This window comes from Tauraco erythrolophus, chromosome 12 (assembly GCF_009769465.1).
Source record: "Tauraco erythrolophus isolate bTauEry1 chromosome 12, bTauEry1.pri, whole genome shotgun sequence".
Classification (NCBI taxonomy): Eukaryota; Metazoa; Chordata; class Aves; order Musophagiformes; family Musophagidae; genus Tauraco; species Tauraco erythrolophus.
Window position 1 is genome coordinate 15,238,232 of NC_141476.1, and position 27,934 is coordinate 15,266,165.

General features: G+C 34.9%; 1 protein-coding gene across 3 annotated transcripts in view; it reads right to left on the bottom strand.

Moving 5' to 3' along the window:
* The window catches only part of CACNA2D3 (calcium voltage-gated channel auxiliary subunit alpha2delta 3), a 445,975-nt gene that overhangs the window by 19,096 nt on the left and 398,945 nt on the right, over positions 1 to 27,934 (bottom strand). For 2 of the 3 annotated variants that reach the window (XM_086618882.1, XM_086618881.1), the window contains 8 exons: positions 27,306 to 27,366; position 26,708; positions 26,436 to 26,480; positions 20,639 to 20,701; positions 17,305 to 17,368; positions 8,267 to 8,349; positions 4,522 to 4,574; positions 2,876 to 2,931 (listed from right to left, as the gene is read on the bottom strand). In XM_086618882.1, coding sequence (XP_086475008.1) covers positions 2,876 to 2,931; positions 4,522 to 4,574; positions 8,267 to 8,349; positions 17,305 to 17,368; positions 20,639 to 20,701; positions 26,436 to 26,480; position 26,708; positions 27,306 to 27,366 — 426 coding nt within the window. Of the gene's footprint in view, positions 1 to 2,875; positions 2,932 to 4,521; positions 4,575 to 8,266; positions 8,350 to 17,304; positions 17,377 to 18,341; positions 18,382 to 20,638; positions 20,702 to 26,435; positions 26,481 to 26,707; positions 26,709 to 27,305; positions 27,367 to 27,934 lie in introns of all 3 variants that reach the window. The other variant, XM_086618879.1, reaches the window with a different exon arrangement.

Genomic DNA, 27,934 nt, shown 5'->3' on the forward strand with positions numbered 1-27,934 from the left:
GTGCCGGGGGAATGAGCAAAACTACATTTGCAATCACGTGCTAGGACATGCATTTCTGAACTGTTCATAATTTTTGTAATCTTCCCCCAAATGCACAGATCTCAAGGGAGATACTAAAGTTGGTCAGAAAAGTTTTGTTATTTCTGATGTTTTTCACTATGTTCGTGACATATTTAATAATTTAGCATTTTCTTAAGAGTTGTCTGACTAGCTCTACTGCACCTTTTCCCTTTCTCTTCTGTTTTGCTTATCTGTTGCCAAGAATGACTGAAATTTATCACCTGTATTTTGGTTCTATCTTCACTTGTATCAACATATGGCTTCTATAACAAAGAGACTGCCAGAGATCCATGGGTCTCAGATTTTCAGCACCTTGTCAGAGTCCTGAAGATGATGGGGTTGCCCAAGATTTAGGGCATCAGTTTCTTCTCTCTCATTTACAGATGTGATTGAGATTACATGACCTTGTGCAGAAGTATTTTTCATAGTAGGGTTTGGTAAATTGGCAGGTGTGTGGGGACCCTCTAGGATCTTCATAATATGTGGTGTTCTATTAATGTCATAATTTGAGCAAGAAGCAGCTTACTTATTAGAGAAACTGGTTTGTTTTTTTTTTTTCTGACCTTTGTTAAACATTGTTATGTAAAAAAAGTGCGAGTTCATTGCTTTTAATTTTATGAAGAGCAGTCACAATTATTACAACTTTAAGTGGCAACATTGCATCTACAGAAGAATATACCTAAGCATGTGCTTTTCTCTCCTGCTGACTTCTCTCTTGTGAAATCTCTCTTGCTTTTGCTTTGCTAACACGTGTTGGTTTCCAAAAACTATCACTTGCTACCCGACTAAATTTGAACTGGGCAAGCAGTACCATAAAGATGATGATTTTCCACTGAGTATGATGAGGAATATTTTCAATACTTTTACTCATCAAAGAAATGGAGTAAATACTTTGTTTAGTTAAAACTTCATTTTCAACTAAAACATGAATGAAAATCCCTCAATCACGCTTATCTGACAAAGTGCTGTAATGACAGTTTTATCTTTAAGAAAAGAAAGGTTGCAAGTTATTAATGCCTGTCTTCTGTATTTAGTACACATTTAAAATACAAATCAGACATCCATTTTCATGAGATGAAGAAGGATGCTATCTTTAAGGGGTATTTTCCCTAACATACAATGCAAGTGCCATTAGATGTTTCGTGTCAGGCTATATGAAGGCATGTTTATACTGTATTCTTGAAAAAACATCCCCAAAAGTTACCCATTCCCTACCCAGGCTGCATTGTGCTGTTCTGCAGACACCAAGGACTAAGACTGGCATACCTGCCATTCTTCTTCAGATGTAAGGAACAGTTTTGCATTTTCTGAATTTAGCATAGCAAACCCTATTGTCCTTCACAGCCATCAGCATAAGAGACGTTTTCATCATGGTTAGGGAAATCACTGGAAAGTTATTGGTCTTTAGAAGATCTGTCTAGGCACTGCTGGTTACGAAGCAGCCCTAAAAGCAAATAGTGTCTGGCTGGTTCTCATGAAGCTCTATTTGTGTATGTGCATCCAGTCTACAATGGACTCACTGCTCATGTAACAGAAGAATTGGCTTCAGTGTTGCAATGCAGGGTACAGTTTACAATAGTATGGGAAAGGCCATGCTAAGTTTAGGCATCTAAATTTCCAGAAGGCTCTTATCAAATCTCCTCCTCCAGCAGACACTCATCTCCACCTCCCCTTCTCATACAGCATTTACAACACGTTAGGCAGTAGCCTGACACGTGTTTTGTCATTTATTGCCATACTTTCTGATTGCTCCAAGGACAGATCTCTCTGCTAGAAGAGCTCCAGCATCTAATTTCTATAGTGGATATTGGAGTATTCCAGGGCATTGGTATCTTCCATTTTCCCCAATACCTTAACTTCAGACAGGATATTATTTTGCCATGAAGACAGTCTAGTATCCAGGCAATGCAAATAAAAAATGAGGCTTAAAGTAGTAATTTTATCCCCTGCCTTGTTAAGGAATATGTAAATCTGCAAATACAAGGCTGAAGAATGCAGTTTAAATCATTACACCAGTAAATGACATGCAGTAGAATTTGCCTATGAAATAGTCAATTGAAGACCACTACTCTTGTAAATTAGCTCTTTACTTTTGAGCAACACTTCTGAAACGCCATGAAAAGTCTGCTAAAATATAAGAGACAGTTGACACGGAAACTTTTCAATTCTTATGGGAACTGTTAAAATGTCATTATTATTTTAAAATGAAGCCTCCACATTTTAAAAAAATATTTTGAGTAAATTAACTTTTAATTCATCTAGATTTTATTATCTTAAAATGTTTATTTTGAGTGGACTGATAAAACAAAATACAGTTTTAACCAGTCTTGTTTAAAAATAAAAGCATAAAATTTACTACCTTAAGCATAAAATCATTTTCATGTTCCTGTGGACATTTGTTGAAATGGCATTTTCCAGCACAATAACCCCCTACATACTACAGCAGCTCTAGAAAAAGTGTGCTATAAGCAGAAAAAGGCTAGTGTAACGGCATTCTTCACAAGGACTGTTCTGGAATGAATGGAAACATTTTTTAAAAGCATATTTAATCATTAACTATTTAACTTTTCCATTATAGTAGAGTACTGTATTCCTAGAGTACACACAAGTGCTTCGTGGTTATTCGTAGAAGATCTTAATTATCTTGTGTTTTGGGAAACATTAACAAATAAGAAGATGCTGACATGGGAGACAAACTATTGGTATCAGGTGTCTATTAGTTAATCTAAAATATTTTACACACCCGAATTTCAAAAATCCAATTTAATCTAGCCATTCCTGCCATTATGGACAGGAAAAAAATAATTACACTTACCTTTTGCTGTTAGATCAGAGTGCCACCAACTGCATAGATTAAATTCCACAAGGAACCTAAAGAAATCATTAGAGTTTTCATATTATCCTGCAGAATGTTTTGAAAACGCTAAACTGGCAGTAGTTCAATACCATTAACCCCATTTTAAATAAAAGCTAATACAGAACTGAAATTCATGTTACTAGAATAACTGTGATTATCAACTACTGCTGTTCTCATACTTTCACTGGGTTTTATCTTACCACCAAGAATTTGTACTGAAAGTAACCCCATCAATAAAAAATAGATTTACATATTATTAATTTAAATTATTGATATTATTTGAAGTGTCCATTAAAATTCTCAATGCATGGCAGCATATGGTATTCTTACTGTTTGAGTATTATTTCTTCACTATGCAGGGTATTTTGACTTCTCAGTAAAATGCCGTAAGGTTACAACTCTCTTCGATACAGTACAGAAGTGTACATAAAATAGTTTCTTACATTAATTCTGGAACTAAAATAATAAAGCTAATTTATTTTTAGGAGCAGAAAAGATTGATCAACCAGTGCCTTATCAACTCTAACTAGATGTGTAGGAAATGCATTTTCCCACTAAAATAAACTGCAGTTTACTTTGAAGAAGGGACTGAAATGTGTCAGTCTATCAGGTATTTTAAGTATAAAGAATGTGAAACCAACATCCAGTTTATCATACGGACATGAAGCTACAATACTTATAAACACAGAAAGTTTCTGGAAATTTTTGAAGCTGTTGTAGCTAGCATCAAAGTCTCATTTTAACATGATTTCTTTCCCTGATATTTACTTTGAAAGCTGCATTTAAGATCAATCTCTGCCCTCTGGCAATAGCCATTCAGTTAATTTTCCTTAACTCTTATTCCAAACTTTGATGAAAGCTCATATAATTTACAATTAAAACAAAAGGACTACAGGAAAAAATTAGTACTTTTCCAGTAAAGATAAAATTTACTTAAACCTGTAACTCTGCTCTCGGATAAGAACAACAATAAAACATATAGCTTAATAACACAAGATAAATTTTAAGGCTTCCTCTTCTCCATATGATATTTCACTGTAAATTCTTAGACGATCTCTCTTAAAGGCAATGCTCTTTATGTATTAACTTGAAACGTCGGAAGAATTAGGCCAGGTAAAAAACCAGCAACATCCAGAGTACACCTTATCTGGCATATACTGTAAAAGGTCCATCTTACAGAAATTCATGAAGTCACAAACAATGCAGTGAATCACTGCTTGCTATATTGACAACAGCCCACCCAAGCAGCATTACAAACAGCCAGACATTTATGTAAAATTTAACAGCAACTACAACAATAAATTTGGTTTGTATATCGTGATCTGCTAGACTCACTAAGCAAAGACATACGGATATAAGCAAAGACCATGAATAATGTAAAAAGTGCAACTGTGCATTCATATAGCCAAAATTTTCTCAGATTTAAACAAAGCAAAAATGGAAAGGAAAATATTAACAAATATTACTATATTTAAAATCATATAATAGAAGTAGCAAAATGTATGCAAAAGGCAAAAAGTACAAATATTCATTAAGTATTCAGAAGTACAAATAGTCATTAATTCATACAAATATTCATTAAGTTCTTGATAAAATTTACTTACAAGACAAGCTCAGTCATAATCCATTTTACTGCAGCAAAGAAGGCATTATAAGGCTGAAGAGAAGCAACTCATTTAATAAAAAGGCAAAACATGCAGTATTTATATCTTAACTGAATTCTTCAAGTAAAGGCAATGTTATGAATATTCAAATGCATGGGTAGCACGAAAAAAGAATAATATTTTTTTCTTATGAAGAAGCAAGTATTATATTGAATATTAAAACTTATAGCAATGAAATTTCCTTTTAATGTGGTTGGTCATGTACACAGATTATCACTTGGAAAAGGAAAGTTTTGCAAATGATTCTTAAATATTTAACCTCTAGGGGTTCCTATTTCCCAGGCTATTGCTGGAGGAACAGCTCTGGTAGATAATATGAGCTTTTCTTAGCCTACAACTCAGAGGCTTGCCTCTCTGTAATGTAAATCTCTGTTCATTACCTCAGTCTAATTAGGTTAGGAAAAGATTCTGAAGTTTGAATTTACCTAAATGAAGTTATTTCTGTCATACTGAAGTTCTAGTTGTAAGCACTTCAGGGAGTTTCTAAGATTCTTCCCTCCTCCCTCAGTTTTTCTGGATCATAACAAATACAGCAAATACTTTGAAAATCCTGTGTTTACAGTACTTCTACTACATTTTGAATATTTTACTTTTTAAAAGAATATCAATAGGATTATTCTTTTATGAAATAATCTCAGGCAGACAAGTCAATTTCCAGAAATTTGGAAGGGAATCTATCCTCATCTTACTGATTTGTGTTACGACTCCCCTAGCTGCATAAAATTTTGCAGACTTTTTAGATTCCATGTCAACAGAGTATTTTAGCACATGTAAGAAGTCATATTGACTTCAAGAGAACTACTCAGACATCTTAAATCATGCTTAGCCATCCTGAATTGGCACCTTACTGAAGCAGTGCCATTTTGCACAGCAGTAACTGGCCATTTGAAGTTTTCAGAGGCCACAAAGAGTATTTCTGCACAGGGCTGATAACTCGCAGAGCCAATGAACTAGTGTCAGTCTGTGGCATGAAAGGCTGACATAGCAAGCCAGCAGAATTCCCAAGAGAGTAAAGATTTTCACCTATTAAGGACTGTCTTACAGGAAAAGATAAAAGATACAAGTCTTTCCTAGAGATGAAAAGAAAATAAAATTTCAGCCCTGTGGGGCATCTTACTTATTTTCATTCCAAATCGGAAAACCTGAAATTTTACACCTAATTAATTAACTTTGTTGCATACTTTTGTTTTCGTAATGCCAAATGATTTAGTGTAAAAGAATATATTTCTTATTAATTATGAATAATACATATTTAATGTAAAGTACACTGCATATTATAAAAACTTTTAAATATAAGAACTAAAAGAAAATTTGAAATCACAATATACAAAAAAAATAATTCAATAATATGAAGAGAAAATGAGAAAAATAATTTGGTTTGAAATTTTAGTAGAAAACATTACATTGATATAAATGCATTCTCATGAAATGTGATTTTACTAAGACAATCTTTTCCACTCAAAGACTGCTCCTTCAAAAACTGCAGCAAAAACTGCAGGAGTTTTATTCTCTCTATACATCTAAACCATCATTGAGAGTCAAAGGAGTTGAGCTGGGTGACTGTATGGCACTCATATACTTGCAACAAAGTGGTTCTATGGATAATTATCTAGGACTTGAATAAATTAAAACAAGAAAATACGCTAAATAACAAAGTATCTGGATATCTTTTAAGAAGCAACTCTATACTAGTAAAGAAATGGATCTGATGATCTGTAAATCTAGTCTATCCCTAATTTATCATTTTAGTCTTACAGCATAAAACACTATATTAGAAAGAGGGGTCCAGCCCTGACACTTTTTTTCCACAATTTTGGCAGAATGTTGTGACAGATACTTTAGTAGTCATACAGTCTTTGATGCCTATGCTCCACTTCTAAGCTGCTTACAATATGAACTTTTAAAAGAGTCTCAGTCTTGTCCATATATCTATTCCTATAGTTGTAAAACCATTATTCTCAAAAGGAAGGGTAAACATTTGTGAACAAACATTTTGCTTATGTAGAAACTGTGCTGAATGCTAATAACCTTATCTATATGTACAAAAGTGGGCATAAAACCAGGAAAAAATACTTTTGAGGAATCTAGCCCTACCTGTTTTTAATGCAAGTCCTCTTTATACTTTCTCTGTAGTTATGGATATTAGCAGTGACTGAATCAACAGGAAAATAACAAAATAACCAAAACTCTGCCCATCTTTCATGTTGAACATCACAAAAACTCACTTGAGGTTTAAAGGAGAGTTCGGCTATCTTTAAAAAAATGAAGGAGGAACATGCTTGTCATGTCTCAGTGTATCCAACAACAGTTGCAGAGTTTTTTCTCTGCAAACAGTCTGGACAACAATTGGAATAGTGACAATCTCTTGAATTAAAGCCCACTTGTAAAAGAGAAATACTTCAGCTCTACGTGCTGGGTGCTTATTCAAACTGAGCTGAAGCCTCAAGTCTTGGGATGGAAGGTTGTTGCTAAGAGTTGTAATATATTTTTAAATTTTTCATGGAAATATGATTCACAGCATTCCATTCTATTTCTCTGACAATTTAAGTCTCACTGCACAGCCTGGTACTTATTATGTCAAAATAGTCTTTTTTCAGGTTCAGGCTTTAGCAGATAATAGACTGATAAGTGCAGTAGATCCAAATTTGCAGGTATTTTAAAATTATAGTCTCATGTAAATATGTAAATGAAAACATCCCAAAATGCATATGATTATTAAACCATAGAAGCTATATATAGATATTTGGAGGTTGCCAGAACTTTGATATTTATTCAACAGTTTAACTATGTGTAGGCTTATTTTTTCCTAGCTCAATCCCTGTGCATTTAAAAATAGTATCAGATAACTTTTCCAGACCAGTAAAATTGCTAGTGTTTTCCTGCTGTCTTTACAGAAGAATTTTTCATGGTAATATTGTCATAGTTGTTAAAATGGTTACTTTTTAATATGCAAAAACTATACCTTATCTAACACCTGATCACTTCTGATCGAATATTAGAGTAATCAGTAAAACATATACATGACTACAAAATACCCTTAGCGTTATTTCCGAGATATGTGATTTAGCAAGAAGGAAGTGTCGCCCTCACAAGACCCAGCTGGGCTCTAATCAGACCTTACAAAGGGACAGGGTTTGTATTCAGATCTGATTGCAAAACAATGGTTTAAATGCATTGAAATTCTACTTCAAAAAACATCTTATTTAAATACTAAGGGAAAAAAATGTGTTAGAATCACTGACTTGTATGCCTTGCCAATGAATCAATCCTTACATACTAAAAAAACCCCCCAAAATCTCAATTTTAATTTGAGTTATATTTCTGCATGCATGTATGTGTTTACATACAGAAAAGGCATATGTGATCCCAGTCCCCCAAACAAAGCAATCTATTGCCAAATTTACAAAGTCCTATGAAGGAGGATTCTTATGGTGCAAAGAACATTCTGACAGAACCTCAGAAATGGTGGCCCAGCATTAAAAATGATTGTGGAAGTATTTGAACTTGAAAATGCTTAATACGTTGCATTTGTTTATAATGAACCATTCCTTGTAGGCACTAGGATAAACACGAGAGCTGTAAGCATTCCAATCAAAATAATGGACTTACAATGGCCGTGAGATATTTGCAACAATTTTCTTTGATGATTGCATGGAAAGGTGCTCAGAAAATTTACTATACTTACGTCCAGTAAGCTATGGGCACTGTCGCTACTCTCTTTGTTTGTTCTACACATGGCCTGGTAGTCATAAAGTGTAATTCTACAGAGAAGAATAGAAAACTGCTTGACTAAAAGAAGAAAACACAGTGGAATCAAAATGATGATATGGAACAGTCTGCCCACAAAGTAGACAGGAAAAGAAAAACTGTAACAGCAGCAGGGAAAAGAGGGAAAGGGATCGTTAAAATACAGGTTACACAAAAGAGACTAAAGGTAAGAAACACTGTGAAAACTTTGTAAGGATTTTATCAGACTACAGAACAAAGTAAAAGCGTAACTGGGAGAAACCAGGGAAGATACACATACAGTGTAACACACAATGATATAAACGATGCGAGGAGGAGGAGAATACACATTCAACATGATGCTTTAACAATTGGTTCTGGACTGAGATCAGCACATTTAGCCCCAGAAAGTGAAAGAACCTATGCATTTGAGGGGCTTCTCACAACAGACCACTCCTGAACTCCAGTAAAGGCAAAAAGGCTCTTCTACAGTTGTAGCATCTCAGTGCACAACGAATTTGTAAAAACATGGTGTTGCTTCCAAAGAAGAGAGAGGTGAAATTTTGGTGTATTCACAGAACAGATAATTGAACAAGGATGGGTTTACATTTGTTTCTTTTCATGAGGGCAAAATATTTCATGACAAGTACCTGCTAAAATCAACATATGCTAGAAGCCTCCTCAGATGCATAGTATACAGGGAAATTTCTTTCTGCTTGTGATTTTACTCATCACTGATACACTTCAGAGATCTAAATGTAAAATCCAGAACTCAGAGATAGTATATGGAATTGTGATTATTTCTCTAAATCTGTCTGTCCATAGAACAATTAATTAACTATATCCATCCACATAAAAAGCATTTAACATCTATAGCAAATGTAAAGAATCTTTAGCTGATAAGTTGCAACAAATGTAAATATATAAAAGTTACTAGTATTATTTGTACATATCCATTTGACTTTTGCATCATCAGAAGGACAAAGGAACACAATCGGACATAGATGACTTATAGATGTATGAGATGGGACTTCAACATTTTGCAATGTGTGCCTTGCTTTTAAGTGAAGAGGAAAGGAGTGCACACAAATTCGGCTATGGAAAGGATGTCCCAGAAGCTGCCAAAAACAGGTCATGAAATGCATTCAGCATCACCATGAGGCATTCTGCACTGCATGCCATGAAACGTTGCAACCTGTACCAATAAAATGCGGTAATCCATTGTGGTAGAAACTGCATATAATTTTTTCCGATCTCGTTTTGTAACAGCAACCATCACTAAAAGCTTCTTTATTATGCCTACGTTTTCTTTTTGGCTTACAGGCAAAATATCTAATACATTGGCTCTTGCAGCTTCAACTAAACATTTAGTATATAGTCATACTGCTTACATTAGTAATTTTATCTTATATTCAGAATAGAAATGGCCAGGAAGCCATTGTTTTGTGGACTGGCAGAGAGAGGCACATGGTAGACAAACGCATAACTAGAGACCTAAACATGGGTGTAAGTTGAACACTGACCATATTTGGCAGAATGACGCCCACAGCCAGATCCGCGCACACAGATCTGCCAAGACAAACAGAGCAGTACATGGTGTAAGCTGTGCTGCCTCTATGGCATGCAGTAATACACCACTTTCCCTAGCTTTTTTTTTTTTCCTTTATTTTTTTCCCCCTTTAACCATGGTCAGAATCCAGCCCCTGTAAGGTAATCTCTACACCTCAGCCTTTCCAGTCTTGTTCGCTTGACTGTTTTATTCCTCTAGATCCAAGGACTGTGTCACATGTCCACTTGGATCTCCTAGTGATGGTGGCAAGTGATAAGCACAGAGACAAGGGCAGTTTACAGATGCTAATGTGCTCTCTGCAGAGTAGTTGAGGAATTCTATGAGTGAAATAGGCTCATCCTGCTTCATTCAATATCCAGTGCTACAAGTAGAACAGCATTCAGTTTTGTCTTTATTCTTTGTAAATGGCTTTTTAATATAATAAGTTTGGTGATCATTTATTTGGTGTTTGAAAGTGCAATCAATTCATCAACTTTCAATTTCATACACCTGAACTACTTGGTCATTCTGCGGACTTCATTATTCTATTAAGAAGTGTTAATCAAATACTATTATCATGTGGAGCATCTGTTATAATTTGAACTTTACTTTAAATATTGGAATAAGCCTTTCCCCTCTCAATATTTGTACTTGTATTACATTTCTCATGTAATTATTACATCGTAATAGATATAATAGTTTCCTTAAATGCTCAAAGATAAAAAGTCACTAAAAGATTGAAATATATACTCAAACAAATAGTCAGAAATATAATTAATATTGTGCTTCAACATGCTAGATTTTATTTTTTGTAGATTGCCTGATTGTATTATAGGAAGTATATAACAATCTAAGATTGCATTATAAGCAAGAGGAACAAAAATACTAAAATGTATGTAGATAAAAAAACTTCATTTAACAGGGAATAAATACAAAATTCTAGAGTGATGGCAGAGGGGAAGAGTTGTAATAAACAACCTTAAAATCATTATGAAACACTGTGAAATTGCTGTTTGGAAATGTCTGCATATCATCTGTGGATGATATTATAATGAGTTTAGTTTTAATAAATATATTTAAAGGCGTTTCCAGTGTGAAGATTCTGGTTTAGGAAAAAACTAGTAAACACATAATGTATCCAGGTTAAAAAAATAAAAAGAAAAAGGAAAAAGAAAGGAGCAAATCCTCAGAAAGGTACATGGCAGACAGATTTCTTTACGAAAGCTTGGAATGAGTTCTGTTTTTCGAACAACATTTTCCCATCTCAGTAACTTTCACAGTGGGCAGGTTAAACACCTATCTGAAAGTTTATAAAGATGATTCAAACAACTCTAACACAGGACGTGCAAAACATACCAGCGAAAGCATCATTGCCAAATGATCTTAAAAGACCTGATTCTTCAGCACTAAAAACAAAAGGAATTTTGCAATACATGTCAAGATCAGTGGATGAAGCCCATCACTACGTTGAAATCTGAACACTGCAACATAATGAATCAATTCTGGCTTCTCTGTCACCATGAATGGTATTAAAGCTGAGTATAAATGGGTTCTAGGGCATTCACCAATTCAAATCCAGTTTTGTTTTTTTTTGATTCTTGTAAATGTTCTATTTTTTACCCAGGCTACTATAGCATTTGTAGTCAAAATAGTAGCCTAAGACACTGCAAGGCTTCTGTGTTCAGGTGTCATTTCCAGAGTGTTATTTTATTGCTGATGTCTTTCTGGGATTTTAGAAAATACACTTTCTTCTCACTCAGACAGACTTAACTCATTGTTGCAGAAAGAAAGGCTTCCAGATTACCCTTTTTGAAGTGACTGTATTTCAGTTTTAAATAACTGTTTGCAGCTAACCATATCCTGTTCAACAGTCCATAGTTAATTAACATAACTGCCTGCTTCCCATGATCTAACTTTAAGTCCATCTAGATGCCCAAATCCATGCTATATGTTACAGCACCTCGCAGGAGAGCTTTGCTCTTTGCCACAGATAACGTGCTTAAGACTTTCTGACATCACCATGCTGCTAACTCCACATCTGGTCACTGAAGTCTACAGAGGAATTGTTTTCAAAATCAGTCATAGGACAAACACAGACTATGTGCAATTGTCTACAACTAATGGAAAATAACTTAACCAAAAACTAAATGTGCACCTCCGTTGCCTATAACTTCAGGGGTCAAATACATTTTTGTGAAAATCTTTCTATTGTCATTTTCCTGATTCAGTAAATTCCAGTCTTCTACTTTGCAATGTACTTACATTTGACTACGAATCTGGTTCAAGAAAATTAAACTTCCAAGACCTACTAGCAGCACAAGCTATATCAACAAATGTACCCTATGGCTTTCTACTACTACCTAATGGATTTCTACTTGGTAGTGTAAAATACCCTCACTGACAATTATAACAGCTGAAAGATATTAAATGCATAAAATTTCGAATGTTTTATCACCAGTTCAAAATTTGGAGTTTTTCCTATAATATGTACAAATTATAAGCTTCTTACCATGGAAGTAAATGTAAAGTCCATAGAAAAAAAGGAAGAATTGCTCCAAACAACAAAGCAAAGTAAGCCAATAATACAGGAAGCCCTAATTATTTACACAGTATGCTTTACTCAGCAGTCTATGTAAAATTGTAGTGGAAAGATGTTCAGACACAAGATATGCAGCCTGGCTGGCATTCTCGCAAGGAGCAGAAGGAGGGACAGTGTTGAATGGTATGAAGAGTAAACCAGTTTCTAAAGTCTAGAGAGGGTCCTTGTGGGGAGGTGGCAGGACATTGAAAGAAATCCTGTGCTATTGCTGCTCTGGCTGTCTCACCTTCATCGACAGATTATTAGTACCCAGAAGCTGTCAGACTAATACCTTTCACCACCAAGAAAATCAACGAAAAGCATAAAAATAAATTATAGCAGTTTGACAAAACAAACTTGTCATCACATATCTTTCCCAATTGCCAAGGTGCTCCAAAGCACATGTACAAAAACTACAACTCAAAGTGGATTTCTAGGATACAGAACGACAAGTCACATAGCACACATGCCTGGGTTTCACCTTAAGTGCGTAAAAAGGTTTCCATATATTAATACACTGCACTAAATTAGTGGTAATATTTACAGAGATATAACTCTAACCATGTCCAAACAGTTTTAAGACATTAATTTTAGATTTCAGATGGCTAAAATATGAGCAGAAAACATACCACACAGCAGTGCGGAAGTTTCAGAGCGCAGGTACCAGATGCACATCTGGTAAATGCAAAAAAAAAAAAAAAATTCAGAACAGGGCTTCTCTTGTTGGTAATGACAAGAGGGAAGTGACACATATTATTTGGTTCTTTTGTACCTACTTGTAGATCTGTACTAGACAGTCTGCTATATTGTGGCCTTTGACAGCTATTTTGTTGATGAAAAATGAAATGTCATTCTCCAGGGCACTACAGCTATATATTATTCATTTAGGAATTGAAGAATAAAGGTGCAGGCCTCATACATGCTCTGCAGCACACGTGAAAGCTAATACAGAAGATAATTATTGGAAATAGTCTGCTCATTTTCCTACCTTGAATGCCTTCTGCCTGCCCATATGAAAAATGCCTATTTATCTGACTATTTTTTGTGGTATTTATGCCATAAACATAGGGTATACCTTGAGCTTACTTTATCTTCTACTAAATAAATTATCACTAAAGACAGGGAAATTTGTCATACTATAAGAACTGCTTCATTGCAGAACTGCTACATCACAGTTGCATTTGTTCAATACCAAATCAAACAACTTTGATTTGAACTGTTCCTTCAGTCTGTCACTGATCTTCTCCAAAGTACACGCCTACATTCACGATTTTTAAATATAAGTGTCCATTTAACATCTTCAGCAAAAATTCAAGAATATCTTATTAAAATGAATGCTTAAATAAGAAAGAGTGGCTTAAACTAAACAGAAAAAATCCTTCATTTGGAGGCTGTGGTGCCTCAGTGGAAACGGGTCCTGTTGGTGAAATACTAGTTGCTGTTTTCGTGATTTGGCTTTAAGAATGTTTGGCTCTTTGCAAGTAACTTAGCAAAGAATTCTGATTTTTTTTTACAGTCTTATAACCTGGAGGCAAAACACTTGCTAAGCTTTGCTTATAAAGCAAATCAAGACAGAGAGATGAAAGTCTGCTTCTATGTGCATGCATTTGGAGAAGACAGGTGAAGGATTTGGACAGTACTGTGCCTTAACAGCACAGCCAGCCTGCATTTTTCACTAGGGAGCATGTAAATAAAGATAAAGGAACAGAAGAAGAAAAACTGAAAAACAAGAGAAGCTCTCAAAGCAATGAGAACTTATTAGAGTGAGCCTTAGCATCTGGGAAAGATAGAATTCAGGGTTGCACCATTTCAGTCATAAATCCTGACAACATGATTAAAAACCAAAGCATAGATTCTTCTTCAGAGGCCAAGAGGGTGCCTGGGGGAAACAGACCTGTTAAGAAGAAATGATGCTGCTTCCATATTTTTCTTACAGAATTGCTTACTTTTCCTTCTACTGGACAGGATGAAAGTCTTTTGAGGAGATATTTAATTTTCTCTTACAGATTTATTAGGTTAATTTCTTTGGGGATCTCATTGCTTCGATAGCCCTTAACTTTTCTGATGTTAATGTGATTTTTTTTAGATTTTCATGCTTTGAGCAGTCAAATATATATTTTTCACTGTTTTTTATGTAAACAAAGTGCTGAGGAAACTATAAAGAAACTTTTTTCTAAGTTATGTGAAGCAGATACCTTTTCATGAGCTCATCTTTATTTAATAATGAATTTAAATTATATTTAAATTATTTAACTGTGTGCAATATTTCGGGTATAAGATAAACAATTTGCTAAAAAGAAATCATAGAACATGTCACGTTGCTGTGGAGGCACCTATATAATTTCTCTCCCTAAATATAAAACCCATAAACTAAGAAAATATACATACATACATATGCACATATTATTCAAAAGAAGTACTGAGTTTAAAGAAATTGAGGAGGGAAGGAGGTATTTAAGTTCACTTTAAAAAATAAACAGCGAACACAAAAATTGAATTTCATCCTGCTGCAGGTTAAAAGAAATACAGTCAGTGGCAAACAACCCCCTTTTGTTTAACACTTCCAGCTCAATCCTAAAAAGAACTTCTATGTCTTTCCAAATTAGTGGTAGTTGAGAGAACACACAAAGGGTTATTTCATTCCTTTTGTGGATGGAGAGCCTGAAAGCTGGCACGAATCAGCAAGGTGGTAGCACATATCTGCACTGCCACTCAGATTATTGGTGCCGAAGGAAGAAGGAACTCCCATCCCCACCGTTACTGGGGGTGTTAGGAAACTCTTCTGTAGTGAAGATCAGGCACTGTAGAACTTTCTACGTCTAAACCAAACGCAAAAGCAGAAAGACCGGATCAAACAGGGCAAAGATACAGAATTCATCTGTTGGATAGTAGATGCCATATAAGAAGCAAATTGTAAGAAAAGATGGCTCTAGATATTATCAGAATGAAACGCTGATGAACAGAGCTTACTCTGATTTTCTCTCTGTGGCAAGAGCAGCAACGATAAGCACCATGCATGCAATATCTATATTGTTGTGCTCTCAGGGAAAGGGTACTGGTAACAGATTTTGCCACTGCATCAATTCAGTGGTTTTTTTTCTTTTCTTCTAATTCCATATTAAATAAATTTTGGAAAAGCAAAACACAACCCCACTCAAACAAATTAGTAAGCTTAAAAGTATGGTAAATGTGTCTGATTATGTTTCATGAGAGATACCAATGATTTCATCTTCATATTGCTGGAATAATTTGTTTTAAAGGCCTCATCTAGCACAGCTCAAAGACAGTCCAGGGTTGGGGTTTTTTTTGTGCTGCACAGAGCTATCTGCTGTACAGCAGGAAAAGCAGGTGGCTCATTTAGTGCAATTACACCACTTCGATTCTCTCCCATTTTTAACTGATTGGCAATGGCCAGTTTAGTGTGTTTAAATAATCGGCTCATTGTGTTTACATTTTCTTTAGTGTGCAGCTCAGTTGCACTGAGCTACTGGCTTCATTATCTGTAACTCTCTGGGAGCTCAAGACCAGCGAAATCAGAAGCCAATGATCCACGCCAAATTGGCACCCACAAAGTTTAGATGGAATACTCGAGCCATGTAGCCTTTGTTTTCCCAATGATGGTGCCTACTACCATCCATTGTTCAGTAAATATTCTGCTTGAAATTCTTTGCTAGGCAGGACAAAACAAATTGGGACAAATTAAAGCATTATCCCTTGATTTTAACTGTATGTTTTCATTTGCATTAAATAAAATGCTTCATCTCTTGTGCAAACAGATCTTTTCATTGTAGAGCCCATTCTATAAATACGTATTACTTCACTTCCTTTTACGGCATATGTTAAGAATGTAGTGCTAAACACAAAAAGGTTGCCACCCTGAGAAAACTAAGATTTGGGATGATTCAGTGAGTGCTAGATCTTTCCACTTCAGGTCAGTCATTCACTGGGAGTGGTATTCAGCTATAATGTGCAGAGGCAGCACGGAAAGCTTTCTGCCTTTAAGAGAGCTGGTTTACCAAGGAAGACACAAACCATCTGTTTTGAGAGCCTCTCTATACACCCTCACATTTAGTAATAACTAAATTCAGTGGTTGATGGGATCAGTGAGGTGTCTTTTTTTTTTTTATATACTAGAAATGCACAGGAAAATAAAAAGGGAAAAGTGTAATACATATGGTCTGCACTTCTCTCATGCTGTAAGAGGACAAAGGGGTAAGGAACATTTCTTAGACCATGTGAAAGCCATGAAGACTCCAGTGTTGAGTTACAGGTTAAAGAGAAAAGTTATTTCTTACTTCTCCAGGATGTATAATTTATTTCAAAGGGTGACACATAAAATCACGATTAGTTTTTATTGTCATGATGATAGTAAGACCAGGTCAATAGTCACAACAATGTTCAAAGGTGAGTTAGCATGTGAATGAAAGTGAATTACTGGCAGAAGCTCCTTCCCTTTAACAGAAGGGCATTTCGCACTACCTGGTTTGAGCAATCTCCACTATTTTACAGGTCAAAATGCTTAATGTTGACTCAGTTATTAGCTTTACAGCCATTCAGAATTGTTCAGTAGTAGATATGGCCCAATCCCTTTTCCACTTGAGCACAGCGGACCAGGAGAAGAGCACAGTTTAGCATCATAGTCAAATAAACTGTTCTGTGAACAAGAAACTCACTGTAGGCTGGCTCCAATGCTCCTTACATTCAATGGCATCGAGTTACCCTCAGATCATATGGAAAAGAGGTGTGAATGAGAACCCAGCCACGCTGCCACTCTTGGCCTTCTTTTATATGACTTTAGATTTGTTTTATTTAATTTTGTTGTTACAACATTTTTTAAGAGATATAAAGTTGAGTTAATTCTTACCTCTTAAGGAGCCCATTGTTAGTAACTTGTTCATCACAGCCCCTTCAACCTCCCCAAAAAAGTAACCAGTCTGTAAGGGGAAAATGCAAGAAATTACCCAAAGTGTAGCAACACTGGATGCAATTTAAACTGGCATATTCTAGCATCTGACAAGAGTGGCTTTGACAGTTACATAGCTAGGTTTTCAGGACTATGGCTACATAAAAACTGAAGAGGAATTCACAGTCATGGCAAGTTATAGGGATTACATTATTATCCCTGAGCAGATGTGAGAGCTTATACAATATATTGAGGTACATTATATAACATCTAATATCAGAAATAAAAGCCATCCAAACCTAAAGCTTGTAAAGAAAACACACTAATCTGATCACAAACCCTTGTGATTAAAATGTTACTCAAAAAAGATATAAACAGGTTGTGAGAGGATTTCATAAACAGTCATAAAAAAACATTGTTTATAATTCCTGCATGACCTATTTAAGGAGCTGGAACACTACATTTCATCAATCCTATAAATTTTAACTCCATTCAGAGTCATTTTATACTTAAAACCACTCAGCCTGATGAATTACTCATTTTGTCCTTGTTCAGTAAAGGTGGACTAATAAAATAAATCTCTGTTGAGAAAACAAACATTCCTGTTATGAATTTGGTATGTAATACGGAAGTGACTGCATCATCTGCAGCCATTCATATGACATTGGAAAATTTTGCACGTACAGCATTTTTCTAGTTTGGGAAGACATTTTTATTTAGAGCCTCGACTCCCAGAGGGATTTGGTATGTTCTCTGCATTGTTTAAAGGGAGAAATCCCACAATTTATGAGGGGGAAAGGGCACTACACTCTCAAATTGCATGGATTCCATAGGTTTTGTATGAACTAAACCCCAATTCCATTACAAGGAACTTAGCTGACCTCAAGTATGCACCTGGGAGTTTGCAAGCAGAAAAGTTACAGCTTTAGCCAAAAAAAGACATTCCTCCATCTAAAAAGCAATTTTTGCCTTTTTTTTTTTTTTTTTTTTTTTTGACTCAGGGGAAACTTGGAACATTTTCCAAAACATGAGGGTGTGTAAAGTCTCCCAGAAACAAGAGGAACATTTGTAGTTTATATAACTAAAAATATTAGTTTCAATAGCCCTAGCTGACTGATGAAGAAAGATGATCCTAACTATTGGAGAGGCAGTCAATGTCAAAAAGCCCAAACCATAAATGACTAGTATAACCTTAGACAGTAATAAACCTGATTTATCAAGCTGTGCTTCAGACTTACAAAGACATTTCAGTGACAGCTCTCTTCACAAACCTCCATTTTTTAAATGCTAATTCTCCCCCTAAAGCAGTAACACCTGGATTATCATTATTTTTTAACACATTAGGATTAGTTGTAATTCAGATGAACAATTACACTGTCCCCAAACAAGATTCTTAGAGCAGTTCAGGTCATTTTTGGAAAGTCCATAGAAAACTGCTGAAGTGAGTAATTGATAATGTGTCATCCCTCTGCCCTACCCCTTCTCCATCCACAATAAATATAGAGTGTATAGATACACACACATATAAAAATAAACATATACAACCGTAATTATCATAATCTTACTACAGCGTTATATAAACATAGAGACAACCTCACTGTCCATCTTAGGCTTTGATCTGTCATATCTAAAAAAATAAGTCATAACACATTTCTAGCCTAGTTCTGGTCCAACAGTTGTCCACACTATATTCTTCACGGGAAAATGTAATGGCAGGTATCAGGTAAACTACCAAAGGAAAAATCTCTTCCTAATAATTTTTATTGGCTGTAGTCCACTATCAACTACTAAATCAGTTACAAGTCACAATTAAGTACCTGTGAATAATAATAACAACGACGACAACAGAGTGAATAATGAGACCAAAATGTTTTAAAAGTCTCAAGATTAATCTACAACGAGTGTTTTTCTTAGGTCATTGCTCAACTAAGTAGAAAATACAGATTTGATAAACAATGTAAGGGCAAAAAAAAATCCAAACAGCTGCTTCTAACATGAAACAGTTAATATTTAAGTAATGTTACGTTTTCAGTTCATATTTTTTGGCTACACCATAGAACTATATTCAGAACATGCTTGACATACTAAAGGGATGGAAGTAATAAATTTAATAAAGTAAAACAAAATAATCAATCTCGTTTCTCTCTTTTGCCTATAAGAAGACATATCATGAAGAGTGGCTATTGATGACACAGTACAGCATGCTTAGCAGTTAATGCTCTAGTACACATTGGAAGGATAATAGTTTCAGAAAAACTGTATTTCCCTTGTTTATTATGTGCTAATAGACTTCTCAAAGTCTCAACCAAACGGAGCAAGGGAGAGAGGGATTGTGAGGAAACATGCAATTACCTTTGTACTATGCAAACGTAAAAAATATCCATATTTTTTATTTTCAGAAGTGTCAGATTTAAGGCTGCAATAATTCACTTTTAAATTAAAAGCAAACTGCTCAGTTTTGCTTCTTTTTTGCCATTCACTTAGATCTTTTTATCTCCTCTCCAGTCGCTCTTCCAAGTCACCCAGAGCTCTTCCATAGCTGTTTCTCAGCTAGTTGTAATCAAACTAGTCATAACAAATTTAATTCACCTGAGGGCTAAATAGGAGTGTGGATATTCCTATTCACAATCCCAACACATAAAGAAATTCAGCTTTAGACAATTCTGGCATAATTGGGGCACCATCCCAGCATTTTTCAGCAAAACTTAATGAGAATGTCGATGGTACATTCCTTCATAAAGATTGAGCGATTATACATTCATTTTTCAACAATTTTCTGTGAAGACAAACCAAATTAATGTTTTGAATGATCTTCTCATTAATCATGATCCTTGTCCTCTCTGTTGTGATGCTGAGTGCTTAGTTTTAATCCTTCAATGACTGTAATCCACTTCAGAAAAAAATCTCCTCAGCTAACAGCTCCACAAAGTTTCATTATCTCAAGTTTGAATGTAAGAGCTTTGTGTCCTCAGCATCCTCCCTCCCTCCTCAACCTTTTCATGTGGAAAAATGCCACAGAAAATCCCCTTTTCTTGGGGTAAAAGTGTCTTACAGAAGACAGGCACTTCTGCAGAAAAAAAAAGCCCTTTAAGAGAGCATTTATAAGAGCAGACCCTGCCCCAATAGGAGACAGAAACTGAGCTCCTGTGAAAAACATCTTACATTCTTTGTTGAGGGCTTTTTTTTTTTTTATTTTATGTTACTAATTCCTTAATGTTTTAAGATAGTGGCCTATTTAAAAAAATAAGTAATTTATATGAATGTGTTACATGAGAAGATAGAATAAAAATCTTTCACTTACCTGTCTATAGTCTTCAGACACTAAAATAAATCCATTGTTATCTATTAGGTAACAGTTGATTGCCTGAAAAATAATTAAGTATGATTTTAATTTTTTATTTTACAGCAATAAGTTAATTACTTACTTTACTCTAATTCCAAGTGACTTCTAAATAGATGAAGCTTTCAGGTTGTTATGGTGGTTCACATAATTACTAAGTGAACGTAGTCTCAACTTATGGGATGTTATCTAATTTTATGAATTTGTTTCATGCAAAACCAAGCAAAGATGTGTATAGAAAGGGAAGATATAAGATAATTATAAACAAATATAAAAAGAACAAGATCAGTGTTTTATAATCCATTCTCAAAAGTCTTCCTTATAACTAAGTTTGCAAGGGCACAGAACTCTGCAATGCTTGATGGGTTCTCTTGTGTTTGGAGAAAAACATCAGCAGAATGTCATTACCCTAATGATGTATTAATGAAAACACAGTGTCAGCCAGGAGGACCAACAGGGGACCAGGTAATATTTTTTAATTTGTTCATTGGGGGATGGGACCAGAAACTTCTGTAAAAGAGGCCCCACAGGTCTCCTAAAGCTTTTCAAATTGTGTTTTTAATTGGGAACTGGATTTAGAGGTAGGACTGTTAGCTTTTCGTAGGTCAGACGTATAAACTGTATAAAGCAAGGTAAACCCAAATCAGTGCTTCCCTCCATACACACATGCACTATTTTAACCTCAAGTGATTTACTTGCTACAGGCAAAGTTTTAATTACTGCGCTTCAGTGTTTAAACATAAGGTTCAACTCAAACCTTGATATAACTCAGCTTCTCTTCAGTATTGCCAAATACCTACCTCAGTGTTAAATCTTTAACGTATTTCTATTGTTGGTCTAAATCAGCAATATTTTATCATTGTTTCTTGAATTTTCTGTGACATTTGTGTAAAAAAAAGACTCCGTAGGATAGCTTCCAAATAGGAGTCATCGTGGCTTTGCATTTCATTCAAACCTTCCTGCTGCAAATGGGTTGCACAGAGACAAGATAAAATATGCTTTCTGCTACACTCTGCACATCCAGCAAAATCCCTTTGCTGTTGCAGAGAGGAAAGCAGTTCCATGCAGCAGTAGTTGTGCAAGATGTCGCGAAAATGCAGTCTAATTTTTCAAGAGATGCTTAGATATGTCTGATTCTTGTTCCGGCCACATATTAGTACTGTTCTGTGGGGCTGCAGAAGCGGAGAGATTTGCAGAAATGCTAGCTTGAAGTTTAGTTTTTAAAACACCAAAGAAGCCCGAATCAGGCAAGAGTTTGGAATGAATGTCATCCCCTAACAGAAATGCAAGATATTCATTCTAATAGGGGAACCTAAACTAGACACCCCAGTGACAGAAAACCTGTCAAAAAGGAAGTTGAAACAACTCATTTCCACCCTTTGATCTGCAAGAAAGCCAAAAATTGGCAATGCAATGTGAAAAGCTGATGATGCTGGCAAAGAATCGGATAGAGCTAATGCATTCAGAGGAGGCAGCTACTTAACCTCAATGGTGTGTGAAGGGTGGAATTTCAGAAGTAGACTGTAACACCAGAACACTGCTCTCCCCAAAGTCAGTCATAAACCTCCCACTAACTTTATTAGGAAGGAGCTAAGTCAACAAAGAGCTCTTTTGAGGATACATATTTGCAGTCCTCATGCATGAAAGATTAATCAAAAGATAGTGCTTTAGAAACAATATTTCTCCGCAGTATAGAAAAATAAATAAAAGTAGTTATGCTGGACAAGCAAGCGTGTAGGCTTAATTTCATAGTTTATGGATCATATGCAGTTGGGAAAATACTGGCTCAATTCAAGAATTAGTAGCCATATCTCAAATCTCTAAGCCATAGTAATTCACTAGCATTGTTCAGAATTTAAAAAGATACTAATGTTTTAGCATTATTACTGGAAACAGGCATAACACAATAAGTGGAATCTGTATCTTTCTGGAGGAAAGTGAAGGTAAGAGGGTTTCTATTTCAATCTGTTTTAAAAACATTAGCAATGGAAAAACATTCATTCAGGGCCATTCATTCACCTGCTTGCTAGGAAGATAAATAACTTTCAATATTCAGCACTGCATTCAAGAAGCAGTTTGCAACTTCAGTTTAGCACTGCCAAAGGACAGTGGAGTGCGTTTACTTGTCCAATACATTAGCAAATCTCAAACGGAGATTTCAGATGCAAGATTAATACATGGGATAATAGCATTTGCATAGACTAGAGCTGCACGAAAGAGGTTTAATTCACAATGTTTCACAGGTATTGGAAGTGAACCATGCACACGTTTGCCCAAAGGTTCAAGTTCAGTGAACTTCAGATTTCAAGGGGAACGTTCCATAGGTGGAGAGTCCCTGAGCTTGTAAAATAGAGTAGGCATGAAGTCCAGAATAAACACAGCAAGAATGTTGACTGAGGTCTGAGAACACGTTTGAATTACAGTAACTTTGATCCAGTTCAAGTCCTCTATGTATTTTTCACAGCTCCAATATACAATAACAGTAATGGAATGTAATATGGGTTAAGAAACCTAAAACCAAAAAGAACGAAAACAGAACATTAAAATAAAATGTGAGACATCAGGAAAATAAGAAGAAATGAGCAAATTCAAAGCCGCCTTTTCTTTTTTTTTTTTTTTTAAAGGGATTTTAATTAATTAGATGTCTGTATTTTAGAATCAAAGGTATCACACAAAGTCATCAACTAATTATCTATACGACTAATGTGCCACTCTATTTTAATGCTTTAATTTTTACCATGACTGTTCAGCAGATATTTTCTTGCCATTGAGAAAAGACAGCTGTGAAAGTTAACAGACTCAACAGAGGAGCTGTGATATTTGATTGAGTTCTATCAACAGTATATTTGTCATTTTAAAAAAGTTTGGAATCTCTAAATCACCAAGGTTCACACTATTACTAAATTTCTCCATATGCTTACATGGCTCCTGCTGGTGTCAAGTGAAAGTAGCTGAAGAGACTTTCAACTGCTTGTGTTTTCTTTGCATATGGATGTAAGAGCAAAAGAAGTTCTGCATGAATATATAACAAATTATATGACTATTCTTATTAACTGTCCAATGCGATAAAAAAGAAGAGTAGACAGTTTCTGGCTGTGCGTTCTTGGGTGTCTTTATCAGTATGTACTTGCTTCTTAGCAAGGACAGACCAAAACATTTTTGCAGTAATGATAATGCTTGTTTTGATTAAGTAGTTGGACGTTTTGCAGCAGGAGCATGTTTTACACAAGAAATTATGTAATATTACTATTCTATCACAAAGGCCATCAAAAATGAAGGAAGTAATCTCTGCCTAGTTTTTAATCCCAAAAGTATGGTGGTTTAGGCTAAACAAGGAGATTTTATACAGCACTCTAACTTTACCCAGACTACCTGCAGTTATTCTTCTTGAGCTGGTTAGCTATGACTAGAAACCCATCAATGAGAATATTAAAGCTGCTGGAAACAATTCAACATAAAGCCAGCACATTATGTGCAAGCTACAGTAAAGCAAGGCCACAAAAACATAGGTAATTAACAGTTCTGTAGATTTTCTTTTCAATAGATGGCCCATTTCATTGCCAAAGATGGCATGATCATCAGACTTCTGTGTTTTGGCTTACTGTAAATTTTATTTTCCAATATTTATTGGTATCTCTATCCTCCAACTGTTAGATCCCAGGGTCATAGTAGATTAACTACAGTTTGTTGTAAGTTTTGCTTATTTGGTATGCTGAAGAAATTAGTGTTCCACTCTTGTAATTGCAAATGTTTTAAGTTCTGCCTTTCTCCCTGGAATAATTTTTGTGATCTGAATTTCCTATTAAACAGGTATATACTTTTTTAAAAAAATATTACTACACCTATGTGCTGGACTCAAAACAAAATTTCAATGTCACAGTATAAGAAGTTGTGAAATAGCATCCTAGAAGTGAGATTGCTAAGATCGATGATGTACCTTTTACACATTTTATAAATAAATTTACACAAAAATAATAAAAAATTAAACAAACATTTTTTGCTTTTAAACAACTAAATATCCAATACAATAACAGCCCATATTAGAAAGCACTCAATCACATTTGTGAACTTTTTTTTTTTACCATGGTTATTTAAAGTTTTGAATTACCTATCCTCAGGAAAGCCCAACTCTGCTAACTTTCACTACAGTAAACATCACACAGCACTCTACGTAACCATTCTTGTTATTTTTTTTAAATGTTCTGAACAGCCCTGAACGAACTTAGTGCTACACAACACAGAACACACTCCAAATGAATTAGCTATTGTATAGGCAGGAATACAGTCAGGGCAGTGGTTCAGGTGGTGGAAGACAGGGAGATTCCATTGGAAATACATTAACACAGGCAAGCAGCACCTCGTGATAAGTGGGAGTCTATTTCAAATGCTGGGAAAGAGACCTATAAGGTGAGACTATAGGAAAAATAAGAAGAGAAAGCAGAGAAAGAGAAGATAAAGATATATGGAATATCGCAAGTAACATCTGTGGGTCCCTATTGCAAAAAGTAGTGACACAAACATGTGAGAAGAAATGGCTTCAGAGAAAGACATGAGAAGGCATTGTTTAAACACCAGAATTTGCAATGGTGGGGCAACTGCTCAGTTTTTCCTGGTTTGCTCCGAGTATCATGTGTCATGCTTTGTTGAAAAGGATATAAAAACTAATGCTGCGCTGGATGCTGACTCTTGGCCATACAGGCAGCAGCTTTCCTGAAAACAACTAAGCATAGACAAAAATGGAATGAAACTGTATAAAAATTGTTATCGGGCTTGAAAAAAAGGTTGCAAAAACGTTGCATTAGCATGAATTACAGAGCCAAACAGGCTCTTTTCTTTTATTTATGTTTTGCAACAGTTCTTTTGGCCACTGAATGAAAAGTATCATACAAATAAAGTCTGCAGTTTTTATTACCAGATGTATGAATTTACATTTTATCATATTTAAACTCATATAGCTTGTTTAAGCACAGTTTATCAGGTGATCCAGATCTCCTCACACCATTCACTCAGTTTAGAGATAACATGCGGATGTTATATCAGTAACTGCTTTGTTTTCTTCCAATCACTAAATATACATGATACAATATCTCAAACCCAACTTTGATTTCTAGAATTGTGTATGACTTATTTCTCCCCACATATCAATACAGTCTGTGCTTATTAGCCACTTTTTAACTCATTTAACCTGTGATACATTGATTGCTTAACCAAAACATCATATGCTATGATGACAAATGCTTTGCAAAAATCTACACATAAGATATTAAAAATACTATTTTATCTAACAAATTAAACTACATAAAAAGCTACTTTGATGATTTCATTAACCCTAACTGACTAAAGCTACTTCTTTTTTCACTTCTGAAGTGCTATTAATGTTATTAGTTCTGCATATATTCAGCTCTGAATTCATGCCTAATTCTAGTGCAAACATCAGAAATTAGTTTCTAAGAAGAACAATAAAGTAGCCAAACAACTGCTTTAGAATAGCTTCAAATTATTTCCAAAACCAGGTTCACAAAGCTTAAGTTATTACAATGCATACTTGAGGTATCGGTGTCAACCTTGTAGTTCAATGAATGTTGTAAGAAGTCATAAAAAAGCCTCACTTTCTAAATAGTACAATATTTAGCAGATGATTCCAAATTATGCCAGGATATATAATGTACAATGAGTTGTTCAAACTAAATTCATCAACTTTATGTTGTACTGCAGTGGAGGTATAAATGGAAAAAAAAAAAATCTGTTAGATACTTACTTCATCATCACAACTTATAGCACATCTGCCATCGAGAGATGCACACTAGAGATGATATCAAAATCAATAAAATATTTCATTTCTCGTTGATGATTACAAAATATGACATTTAAAAATCCAGATGAGCACAATTACAAAGAAGTTGATATGGATTACATTTTTATCTGACAGCAATTGTTCGGAAAATGACTAGGAAAGTTTTAAATCTGTTGACCAATCCTGTTCGTTCCTGTCTGCAGAGAAGGGTGCATTCACACTGTAACAATTTCAACTCTTTTCAACACCATAATCTCCTCCATGTGTTGGAAGATTGGAGGGATGGCATCTCCTAATTGGTAGAAAGTATATAATTATCCTCTTCAATGAGCACAAATTCTGTATCCTGAACACTTTAGTATAGTTTATCGAAGACTATGAATACCAACCATGATTCAGTAATTTAGTTTAGTTCATTAATCTAGGGTGATACTTCAGTTACTGAATGTCAGAAGATAGTACTAAGTAAGAAGGTGTAATTCTCCTATCACTGAAAACAAATAAATATCACAGTTTGATTACTGTTTCCATTTTTTCTGAGGAAGAAATCAACATGTGTAAGGCAATGAAGTAACTCCTTATGTACAGAGGCCTAAAGTTAATAACCTTTCTACTTGTTTCTAAAATATGAAACCAAGCAACTGGCTTTGACCACTGAATTATGTTTGTAATGATGAACTGGAACATAAATCAGAAGAGCTAGCCTTCATATACTTCTAATAGATTGTTTCTTACAATATTTTGTTGTGACAAAAAAATTGCAGATCGTCATTTGCCCAGTTAGAAAGCTGTTGTGGATTCAATGCCAAAGGAAAATTCAATTTAAAACAGTACTGTCTGCTTGCAGTCCAAAATTTCCGCTGGAAAAATTCAAGTTTCATCTGGATACCTACAGCTGGGAAAGACATGAATAAAAAAAAAAAACAAAAACAAACAAATAAAATAAAACCAGAGAGTTTAATTCCTTCAAAATGATTATTTAAAATTAATTAGAAAAAAAACAGTCTTATAATAAAAAGGGAAAGTAAGCCCTAAATTAAAAAAAAAGCAAACTAATGAACTGAAGACACCACACGGTCATATTTTAAACCATTTACAGTTTAGTTAAACATGAAGACATTGCTATATAACATGAAGAATACACAAGGCAAACACCTATCAATTTGCCAATGTCTCTGTAATTAAACATAAAGAACCAGAAGCTGAACATATTTATGTTCACATTACCTCAAATTATATTTACTGATACAAATTTAACAGCTATAGGAACACACACTATGTGTTTTGTGATGAAACAGATGAAGATGTGCTTGAAACAACATGAAAACGTTAATTAACACTTCAAGTCATCATTTGGTTTTGGGTCTTTAATCCATGAATTATCAGAGGAACATAGAAGTCTATTTCAACATTAAAAACTTATTTAAAAAAATGAAATTCAGAGCATTATGTGCAATTTCTGT